The following is an 11600-nucleotide window of genomic DNA, read 5'->3' on the forward strand; positions in this document are numbered from 1 at the left end:
ATACATATATATACATACATACATATATATATATACATACATATATATACACACACACACAAACACACACACAAACACACACACACACACACACACATATATATATATAATGTTGACAGAAACAATTTGACTGCCTACGCTAATGGTGAAGGAAGTCTACAATAAAGAGAAATTATATAGCTTTGGAGAAATTTAATCGATTTATTTAGAGAGGGATCTAAACTAAGCTATATTTCCTACAGAAGAGAAAACTGAGGCCTGGAAGGGGAATTGACTAGCCCAAAGTTACCTACCTAGAAAAATGTGATTGCTAGGGTCGGACCTCAGTGTTCTGACTCCCAATCAAGTGTTCTTTCCACTAGAGGTACTGTTTATTGGTAGCCTGTTTGAAGGAAAGAAATCACAGCCCCAGGCAGAAGTAGAATCCATGTTACATGTCTGAAAATGGTGCTGTATGCTCACAAATACTCAGGACTCAGTGGGAAGTAGGAAAGGTCTTCCACATTTTCCTCGTTATACATATTCTATATATTACTGGGGAGAATTTTACATTGTATCTAGAGATCGGCCTCAATAATCAGATTAACATGGGGGCTCTCTCTCTACACAGCCTCTACTTAAAATAATTCCTTAAGCAAGTAGGGGTGCGAATCAGCATGGTTATGACTGTTCTTAGCTCTTCTGTTCTATTTTACAATTTGACAACAGACATTGATAGTGTAATGTTGTATTCTAGATCAATCAAACAGCTACTTTTGAATCCCACTCTGAAGGGAAAACGCTTCTGCCTTTTCAGTCAATACATTATTCTACACTATTCCAAACCACAAGGGGAGCAGCCCTAGGAAGAAGAATTATCTCAAGGGAAAGTGTGAAATTAGGCATGAGAATTCTCCCCAGAATCTGGTCTCTTTTTTAGAGTTGTCCCAGGTCTGGAGAAATTGAGACACTAAAGAGAAACTTAATTGTTTCTGTAGTCAAATAAAGTATACTGTGGGGAAGAACTGACTGTTTCTGGATAAGAGGCTCCATTAGTGTTCCAATTGTTTGGAGTCTGTAAAATGGGCCCTGGATTTGGAAGGGGGTGTGTAGTGACTAATTAACCTTATCTAAAGAGAGGTCTGGCCTTTGCCCTTAGATACAGGGAGGTGATCTCCATTCTAAAATGTCCTGCTTGGTAAAAGTGTCTTTGCTTGGAGGCTTTGGCCATTGTAGATTTGAGTGAGAGTCCTAACAGAGTGACCTTAGGCAAATTATAGTCATATGGAACTAAATATACGAGTTAAAAGTGATGATATATGTAGAAACATTTTTAAACTACAATAGGTAAATGTGGGAAAAAAATGGTTTTACTAGTTCAGAAAAATCTTAGTGGAACCGTTACAAACTGTGTTATATTGGAGAAGTTAAGACTTTCTGGATATTTCCCCCTTCAGATTAGAAAAAATTATTCCCCTGCTTTTTAAATTTGTCATATTTTTATATTCAAAACTTTAACTTCATTTGCAACCCAAATTACCATTATTATATTTTCCTATATGTGTTTTCCCAAGCAAGGTGCTTTTCTTTTAGTGAGATAATTGACATAACATACTAGTTTCAGGTGTACAACACAATTTCATATTTGTATGTATTGGAAAATAATCACATTAGATCTAGTTAACATCCATCACCACACAGTTATGTTTTTCTTGTAATGAGCAGTTAAGATTTACTCTTGGCAACTTTCAAATATATAATACAGCATTATTAATTATAGTCACCATGCCATACACTACATGCCCAGGACTTATCTGCAAGGGAGTTTTAGATCCAAAAAATTGGGTGCTTAAGAAAAGCAGTTCACACCACCTCCCCAACATGTCTGTATCATTCCCGCTCCCCTATATCTTGGTTTTAAGTGTCTCAGAACCTAATGTTTTAAAATAGTGCCTCAATGTACAGTGGAGTGTTCCAAAGTAAAGGTTATGGGGTGAGGTGGTCTTGAAGTTTTAACAGAGGCAGCATGATCATGCTCCTGGCACGCAACGTCCAGGGCATGGGCACTGGAAGTGTGGTAGGCTCATGAGCCAGGTGTGGGTTGGCATATTTGGCAGCTCTCTGGAGGCAGTTTGGGGGCGGCACTGCTGGGCTCGTTCAGAAGTGTCTTAGCTAGGCAGAGCCTGGCGGGGCCCAGTTCCCCACCTGGATTAAGATGGTTCCGATTGGGTCGTAGTTTTCTGTACCCTGAGCCATGGCTAGGACCTGGGAGGGCTACCTCCTCCCAGAGTCCGGGTGTGCAGGAGCAGAAACCTCCTGCGGAGGGAGCTGGTCCCCATGGCAACACCACGCGCGGCCCGGCCTGTCCTACGCCGGGAGCGGAAGAGGGGATGTGGGAGGAGTCAGGGTAGCCCGGCCATTCCGAGAACGCTCCCTTCCTGGCTCATCCCCCCTGCGCGTCGGCAGCCGTGGTGCAGCCCAAGGCGGAAGCGGCTTCCTGACGGAACCGGCTCACGAGCGTCGTTATGGCTGCGGGCATCCCCTGTGCTCTAATCACCAGCTGCTCCTCCACCTTCACCGGAGACCGGCTGGTCCAACGTAAGTAGCTAGGCTCCTGGACCGACCACCCAGCTTCTCGAACTCCGGCGGGCGACAGCCTCAGCCCCGCGGCTTCCCTCTGGGCCTTTGTCCCCGCCGCGGGCCTAAGGCCCCTTGTGTGCCCCTCAGATTCGATGAAGGTGCCCTGTCCCCGCAGGTGTTTGCACTAGCTTTCACACTCGTTCCTTTTCTGTCTTCTTGGCCACTGTTGCAGTTCTTCCTGCTTTTTCGGTAAAGTAAGAGTAATCCCTGTTCCGCCCAGTCCACAGGTTTTTGCGGGAATCCTCCGAAGGCAGTCTCGAAATTGTACGGAGTTACGCGAGTGTAAGTGCAGGAATTTAGATTTTTGTTGCTATCCCTGCTTCTGAGATAGTTTGTTTCCCCTTGACTATTTTAATGTATATATTATAAGACTTGTTAGCCTTCTCCCCGCCACTCCAGTTAATTCACTGCCTTGCTTCTCTACTGAGACGTAGGCTCTCCACCAACGTTAGTATTACTGTGCCTAGTCCCGTTGCCTCTGGACCTTCATAATGACCAACAAACTAAGTAATTCTGAAAAGAAACCATAGGCGAGGAGACCAGTGTAGTAAAGAGGGCATAGGACTGGGTGGTAGGCTCTTCTACCAAAGGATTCTGGAAAGTTGATCATAACTCAGGACTCCTGTTTTTAACGTGTGGCTCGAGTCAGAGCACTGTTCTCAGTTGAAAGTTAAGCACAATTAACCTTTGCTCTTCAGTTTCTTATCTGTAAAATGGTGATAATTTTCTCAGGATTGTTGCGCTTAACTCAGAGACTGGCACATTCAAATTTGTATAATACGTATATTTACATAAAATATAGTTTATATATAACACTTTATATGTAATTTTTGTTCTGATATTTTTTATTTAACATAATAAATTGGTTTCCATCATTTATTATATCTAGTGAACGTATCAGAATTTGCTTAAGATTTTTGGCGTATTTAACTTTCCAAAAGAATTACAGTTGACCCTTGAACAACACGGGTTTGAACTGCTTGGGTTTAGTTATATGTGGATATTTTTTTTTTAAATAAATACTATAAACGTATTTTCTCTTTCTTATGATTTTCTTAACATTTTTTTCTCTCTAGCTTTATTGTAAGAATACAGTATATAATACAAGTAACATAAAATATGTGTTAATTACCTGTTTATGTTAGCAGTAAGGCTATATGTTACATAGAGTTGGCCCATAGTAATACTGTTTTTCTTCAAAGTATAATGGCATCATTGTGAGAAAATTAATTCCATAAAATGATCCACTTTATATGTAAAAATACCTCTTTGATAACTCAAAAGCCAGCTTTTTTGTTCTTTAAAATTAGATGACCTTTCCTTTATGATTCCATTAATGTTATATAGTGAAAAATAAGAGCAAATAGTGAACCAATTACTTGAGTAGGAAAAAGTGAACTGTAAAAGAGCTTTATCTTTTCCAGGTTAATGAGTAGGCTAATGGTAATGGTATTGGAATGCAGCATTTGCTGAGCATTCATTACGTTTTACCATAATTAAAGATTGAATCAAATTAATTACAAATTGAGTCTAATTTTGGCATAAGAGATGGAGACTTCCTTAATAAATGACTTTTGTCAAATGTTCAGTGGTATTAGGCCATAGTATGATTTTGAATTGAAATCTGATCTTTTTTGGGGAAGGGTTTCATTCCATGCATCAGGAAGAGGAGCTTTTATGGTTTCTCTGGTTTCTCTTTCCTTTGACATTTGGTCCATTTTACTGCTTTTAGCCAGTCAACAATGGAAAATATTTCATAACCGAATAAGCAAGTTTGTTAAAAATATACATTAAATAAAAATCCATAGCCCTCTACTATGGATAAAATGCATGCATGGACTTTGTGAGAAACTCTTCATTTTGTCACTCAAGAATCTTATTTACAGTATTCTGGGTGGATGTCTGGCATCAGATAAAAGGGGCATTACAGACTTACAGTGTAGACGTTTAAAGGAAAATGAAGGCTCAGGACTCTTGAGGGACTTGTGCAAGGCTATATATGGTGTGAGAGCAGGTGTTTGTACTTCAAGGCCAGATGTCTTCCCACTTCACTTATATGAACATTTACTTTTATTCGGGAGAAGTGTATTCTGATATATATTAAGCACAGAGCTAGTCTCTGTGCCAGTTACTGTAACTGAAATAATGACTGAAGTACTATTCCTGCCCTCAAGAGGGATATAGTGAAAGTGTGTGCTTCACCTGTGAAAATAATAAAATGTCGATACCTAAGTTTTAACTTCTTACTCTACTTGCTTGGAAGGAACTTTAGATAGAAAAGTCCTTGGAGATTTGTTTGGTTTTAAAGTACGTTATGCCAACTCAGCAACTGTAAGCCATTCAGGTTCTACATCTTAACATTTGGAGCCAAATTCTTTTAATGAAATGTGGGAATTTGGAGATCTTATATCAAGCACTTCTATGTATATCAGTACTCTTCCAGGACATGTTTTTATGTTGTTTAATTTGGTTCTTATTTCCCTGTGAAGTTATAAAGTCAGTTCTCTCCATTTTATAAATGAAGAATTCAGGGCTTGAAAATACTAACTGACTTGCCCAAAGTGTTCAAGTAATAAGTGCTGGAGCATAGGTTCACATTCAGAATTTGTATGCATGGGGCATGTGAATGAAATGTTTTGGAATTCCTTAGCAATCAGAACTATTTAAGGTGTCATTGGTGTGAGAAATGGTAGAGAAGATTAACCCTAAAATAAGGTATTAAAATAATTACACAGGCAAAGCTAGTCATCATTTATGACATTGCTTCTTTGGGAAACATTCATTCTTCTGCAAGACTGAGAGTTTGTTTCTAGGTCTGTCAGACTCCTATACTTACAAAAGGATCTTAAAGTAATTTACTGGGGCAAACATTCTTATTTCGTAGACGGCGACTGTTGCGCAGCTTAGCCAACATTATCTAGCAAGGGAATAGGGATAAGAGCTTGGGTCTTTAATTTGTATTTTTCTGTAGCTGTTTTATGAGATATTCTAAGTGGAGCCTTTAGTTTACTCTGGAAGTAAGTAATTTTGCTTAAGCAAAGTTGCTTATTTTGTTGTGGTAGGAGGACTCTGCCTTTGATTGGATTGTATATCTCCAAGAATTTATTTTCTTCAAAGGAAGAAAGATTGGGCCATCAAGATCTACCAAATGAGCCTAGAGTTGTCACTACAGAGTGATTCAGTAAGTGGTCAGTGATTTCAACTGGTTATGGGGGTGGTGGTACTTTGGTTTGTTTTTAGTTATGACAGTACATTTAAATTTTTTTCATTTAACATTAAAAGAAGGCTTAGATTTTTATCTTTATTAAAAGAAGAATGGTAAGTCATCACCTACGGTGGAGGGAAATATTAAATACTAAATACAAGTTCATATTCCCTCCAGACCCAAAGGGACTCAAAAAGCACATATTTTCCAGTGCGCATGCGCAAGCATGTGTGTGTGTGTGTGTGTGTGTGTGTGAAATTAAAGCCCAAAGAAATTGTGATTTTCTAGGTTTTCAGCTCAAAAGTTGAGGAGTCAAAATTCAAGTATTCAATGTAGAGCTAGGGATATGAGAAATTACAGTAGAAGGTTTTACTACTAAAATGAGAATTTTTTGGCTTATAATAAGTTTATATTTTTTCTTTTATGGTAGTTGGAGCCTTCGTACATAAACTATGATATATTTAATAATAAATTAAAATTCCTCTATTGGTGCCCAATATACTTGCTTACTTGTGGAGTAGGGAATTTGACTTTTTGTGTTCTAAAACTTGAAGTTTTAGATTAATCCCTTAGTTGATGAGTTAAATGATTATAAGGTGTGTGCCTTCCTAATAAATGGCATTCCAGTAAATAGGAGTGGAGAGTAGGAGGAGAGACACCAGTGGAAGAGTATTAAGAATCAGCCCATGTTGCACAAAACCATTAGGGTTACAAATTTGTTGTATCATCATGGAAGATTGAGTATATCTAGACTCAGACCTTTACTTCAGGGCCATCTAACTGCTTGTTTTTATATAGAAAAGGTAAAAACACCTACAAAGTATGCACTGGTCATTTGGTTTAAACAACTTGCTGCTTTTTGACCTTTATAATTCCTCAACAAATAATGACACTCAGTAGCTAATGAAATCTGATATAAAACCATTTTTTAAAAGTTAAAGTATGAAAATAATTTTGTTTTAAATATGCCTGGCAAGAATAATAATCTGGATATGACATTGTCTTTACGTTGGAGCAAGTGTACACAGATACCACAAACACATCTCTAATAATTACTTATCCAGGAAGCAAGATTGATGTCGTTGAAGACAGGATAGTTGTGAAACTCTAAAAGAGCCTTTATATTTTAGGTTCAGTAACAAATAACCTATTTAGGGTTTAATTTTCAACACAGACCTGAAGGCTGGTTGTACACAGAGGTGGGGAAAAGTATTATTGTGCTTGGGTCAAATCAGTATGCTCAGAGCAAGAAAATGTATGTTCATTTGGTAATGCAGAGTACTGTTAATGCTGACAGAATTCCCATTCTGTCTGAATTTTGCTGGAGTTGTTCAGGATTTTTGTGGGGGAAAATATGTGAATTGAGCCTTGAGTGCTAAAAAAAATCCTCGCTGATTAAGCAAGTTAACTTTTTCATTCCACAGATATTTACTGAGTGTCTTTACATCTGCAATCAATATTCTAAGTATCTCAAACATTGCCTCAGTCACCTAGTTCATAAGTTAAATGAGGGTGTTATCTTCCAGCTTACAGTATTTTTTTAGCCGCTTTATTGAAGTATAATTTAGATACCATAAAATCCACCCGTTTTAAGGGTAGACCATTTCTATCCTAGGAGGAAACCTTGTGTCTGTTTGTAGTCACTCCCCATTCACACCCCCAGCTCTAGGCAGCCACTAATGTACTTTCCATCTTCACAAATTTGCCTTTTTTTGAATATTTTATATAAAAGAAATCATATAATATGTGGTCTCTTGTGTTTGGCTTCTTTTACTTAGCTTAATGTTTTTGAGATTCATCCATGTCGATTGTGTTTCATATTCCATTATATAGATATACTACAATTTATCAGTTCATCAGTTAATAGACATTTGGGTTGTTTCCACTTTTTGGCTATTATGAATAATGCTGTTATGGGCATCCTAAGAAACTATTATATTATTTTAAGAAACTGCCAAACTGTTTTCCAGAGCAGCTAGCTGTACCATTTTACATTCCCATCAGCATTGTGTGAGAGTTCCAATTTGTCCACATTTTCAACACTTGTTATTGTTCGTATTTTTTATTTTAGCCATTCTAGTGGGTATGAGGTAATATCTCATTGTGGTTTTGATTTGCATTTCCTCAATAACTAATTATGTTGAGAATCTTTTCACATGCATATAGTCCATTTATACATCTTCTTTGGTGAAATGGCTATTCAAGTATTTTGCCTATTTTTAAATTGGGCTTTTTGTCTTAATGAGTTGTAAGAGAACTTTAGATATAGTATTCTGGATACAAATCTCTTATCACATATATAATTTGCAAATATTTCCACCCATTCTGTGGCTTGTCTTTTGGTTTTCTTGATGGTATGTTTTGAAATGCAAAAGTTTTTAATTATGATGAAGTCCAATTTATCAGTGTTTTCTTTTTTCCAAGTTCTTTTGACCATATATTGCCCAATCATGATTTTATCCTTCTTGAAGGATGTTGGAAACTGGGATGTTTGATCTCTTAGCTTGTGATGTTTTCCAAAGGATCAAACTTATTTTCAATATTTGAATACAGGGGCTAGAAAGTAAATTTTCATGAAACTTATTTTGTTTGGGAAATTTATCTAGACAGGTTTACCTTCTTTCACAGTAAGTTAGCGTCTGCTGCAGATACTATTGTTTTCCTGAGTAGACATTGACATCTTTTGTGAGATTTTATTTCTCTATGGTGATTTGTTTTTGAAAAATTACCTTTTGAATATAAATATATTTTATCTCATAATTGTTCTTTTTAGGCTTTTGTATCCTTTCTTCCAGGAAACCACCATTCATAAATTATTTTCAAAGCATCTAAGATTAATTGCCGGATAGTTTTTGTGGTTAAAATAAGTAAAGAAGACATTTGAGATATATTTTATGAGAGATAGGTTTTATCAGATACAAATGAAAGGCATTAATATATGTGGTGGGAGGTTATGATGCCTGGCCGTAAAGGCTAGTTTCAGTTCTATGAGGAAAAATAAAACCAACTTTACATTCCAGAACTTTTATTTTATTTCATGAACAGCTAAGTCAGCTTCACAAGTTCTTGTGTAGGGTTTCTCAACCTTAGCACTGTTGACATTTTGGACTGGGTAATTCTTTGTTGTGCAGGCTGTCCTCTGCATTGTAGGATTATCATCAGTATTCTTGGCCTCTGCCCACTAGTTTTCCCACTTTTGGAGACAACCAAAAATGTCTCCAGATATTGATATATGTTCCCTGAGGAGCAAAATCACCTCCCTATAAAGAATCACTGCTTTAGATATATATCTAGAACTATGACTTTGAACAGATAACAGTGATGAAATTCAAAGAAGTCCACCCCACCCCCAAATTTGGGTAGGAATTTATCCATCATTTGTGCCATTGATCTTTGCATACAGTCCATAAAACTTAAAGGCTGATGGTTCCCCCTTAGCTCTCTTAAAACACTTCTCCATATTCTCTTTCTCCTTCCTGCCAGCTTTATGTTTTGTGTGTGCATGTGTTGTCTTTCACTGCATTGTGAGGTCTTCTAAGGGCGAGCAGAGACCATGTAACTTCTCGGGCCCCCTCCATTATTTTAAGTTGAAGCTGTGATATCCAGTTCCAGATGGCTATTGGGAAAAAGTAAACTTGAGGAAAAGGAGGAGGACTGAGTTGGATTTCCTCTGCTTCAACTTTTAAAACTTTTCCACTGTGATATAAAAAGCCCCAAAGCACGTGGAAATGTGATGAATTTAGAGTGTGACCAAAGAGAAGGTGTGTGTGAGGGAAAAGTAATTAAGTGTTGTAAACAAACCAGAATTGCTGTATTCTTGTTAAAGCAGTGGTATGTTGCTTTAACTCAATCCAGTTATTCTTCCTTCAGCAACTTAATACTGCTCCAGTGATTGATCTGTCATATAGACTGAAACAAGTTCTGCATGTGCCGTTGATCCTTGAACAATGTGGGGATTAGGGGCACTGACCCCGCCCCCTCCCCCCGCCCCCGCGCACACACACACACAGTCAAAAATCCATGTATAACTTTTGACTCCCCCAAAACTTAACTATTGTGCTTGCACCAGGAGGTTGCAGAGCGATTACTCAGAGAATCACAGATGTGAATTTCCCGACATTTGCCTGTATAAAGTCCCAAATTTAACATTGCACAGTTTTAACCTTTAAATGACACACAGGCTCCATTGCAGCAGTATCATCTACTCCTAGTACTTGAGGAATAACTTGTTAGTTATTAACTGCTACAAAGTATTTGACAGAGCAACACCCACCTTGTTTGACATCCTCAGGAAATTGGGCTATGGAATTATATAACTGGTTGCAACAATATGAACCTTTACAATTTTTAAGTCTCTTTCTGCCTGTCCTTGCAGGTTAATGAAAACTTTGGCTTTCATATTTTTTCCCAAATCACATTTTGCTCAATTCTTTGCTTTTAAAATGGCTACTTTTCCCTTCAACAGATGTCAGACTCTGCTGCCTCCTATAATTTTCCTAATTGCTTTCTCTTCTGTCTCAGTTTATGCCTTAACAATGGAAAAGAAAAATATGAGAAGGCATGTTTTGAAAAGGGTGGGGCCAGAACAGCTTAAAGGAGATGATTATTTCCTAATCTTAATGTTTCTTACTCTCCTCAGTGCATCTCTAACCCATCCTGCTGTCAATAGTGTTGTCACATGTGCAAAAAACTGAACTGGGAAGGAGGAAATGAACATTTACTGAGGGCCTACTGTGTGTACTTTCTTATGTGTTGTTTCACTTAATCTTCAAGAAGCCATTTGGGAAGTGTTTTTGTCCCCATTTGCAGGTAAGGAAATGAGACAATGAGAGTTATTTTCTTGGTCATATAGAAGGCCAGCATTCAGATGCTGGTCTGTCTGACCCCAGGTCAGTGCTGTCTGTTTTATAGCCTGGCCTTTTCTGGTCTGCTTAGTACTGCCATGACGAAGAGAAGGGAAAGGAACTTTGGGTCCCAGAAGAGTGAATACCGTAAAAGACACTTGTATCTGGGGTTGAGCTTATGATACCTAGTTGTAAAGGCAGGTTCAGTTCTGTGAGAGAATGAATAAAAACAACTGCATTCTCAGAAGAGTGCTGATTTCTGGAAGGATCATCTTGATTTGAAGTGGCAGCTATTTCCTCAGGGCGTGGAATATATGATTTAACCACTGGACAACTTTTCTTCACAAAGAATGTGATGATTGGCTAAGTGTATATTAGTTCTCCTGATATTAAAAGTGTCCTTAATTCTACTAAAGGAGATTTAAGTAAACCAAAACACTATCAATGCACTTAGTTTGGAATGCACTTAATTTTGTCTTTTTTGGCATGGGTGGATAGGAGAGGGGGCAGGTAGGGGCAATATATGTGTGCATGTATGTCTTAGTATATTTGTGTGAAACTAAATGAATATTTGTGGTGGTTTGGGAATTCACCTTGGAACTTCAGTTGGCTTCCTAATTTATGCTAAAGAGAGTATCAAGTCTTATCCTGAACCATAGAAAGCTAGCTGCCTCCTTTCTTCCCAAATGTACACTTTCTCTGAGGGAAGGAACATTAGGATAGATGGGGAATAGTGGAAAGCAGGGCCAGTAGAAGAGGGAGTTGTTGGATTACTGGACCGAAATGCTTCCTTGGCACACAGCTTTCTTCAACTCTCCCAAATTTTTCTTTTCACTAACTTGCCATGTGGGACTCTAGGGGAAATAAGTTCACCAAGGAAGTGAGAAAGTAAATAGGAGTTGCTGGAGAATTGTTGGCTATGTAAAACAGTT

The 11600-nt window shown here is 37.9% G+C and overlaps 2 protein-coding genes across 10 annotated transcripts in view; one reads left to right on the forward strand and one right to left on the reverse strand.

Moving 5' to 3' along the window:
• IQCH (IQ motif containing H) overlaps positions 1 to 2235 on the reverse strand; it is a 172513-nt gene extending 170278 nt beyond the window's left edge. The window contains exon 1 of the mRNA XM_025038933.1: positions 2185 to 2235. Coding sequence (XP_024894701.1) covers positions 2185 to 2235 — 51 coding nt within the window. The remainder of the gene's footprint in view (positions 1 to 2184) is intronic.
• Positions 2236 to 2421: 186 nt separating this feature from the next.
• Positions 2422 to 11600, forward strand: part of AAGAB (alpha and gamma adaptin binding protein) — a 47827-nt gene continuing 38648 nt past the window's right edge. For 8 of the 9 annotated variants that reach the window (XR_001517679.2, XR_003042659.1, XR_003042658.1 and 5 more), the window contains exon 1: positions 2422 to 2577. Coding sequence is in view for 5 of the 9 variants with exons in the window: in XM_006920229.3 (XP_006920291.1) it covers positions 2505 to 2577 (73 nt within the window). In the remaining 4 variants the exon portion in view is untranslated. Of the gene's footprint in view, positions 2578 to 10463; positions 10634 to 11600 lie in introns of all 9 variants that reach the window. The other variant, XM_025038787.1, reaches the window with a different exon arrangement.

The sequence above is a fragment of the Pteropus alecto genome, unplaced genomic scaffold (assembly GCF_000325575.1).
Source record: "Pteropus alecto unplaced genomic scaffold, ASM32557v1 scaffold86, whole genome shotgun sequence".
NCBI classification, from domain to species: domain Eukaryota; kingdom Metazoa; phylum Chordata; class Mammalia; order Chiroptera; family Pteropodidae; genus Pteropus; species Pteropus alecto.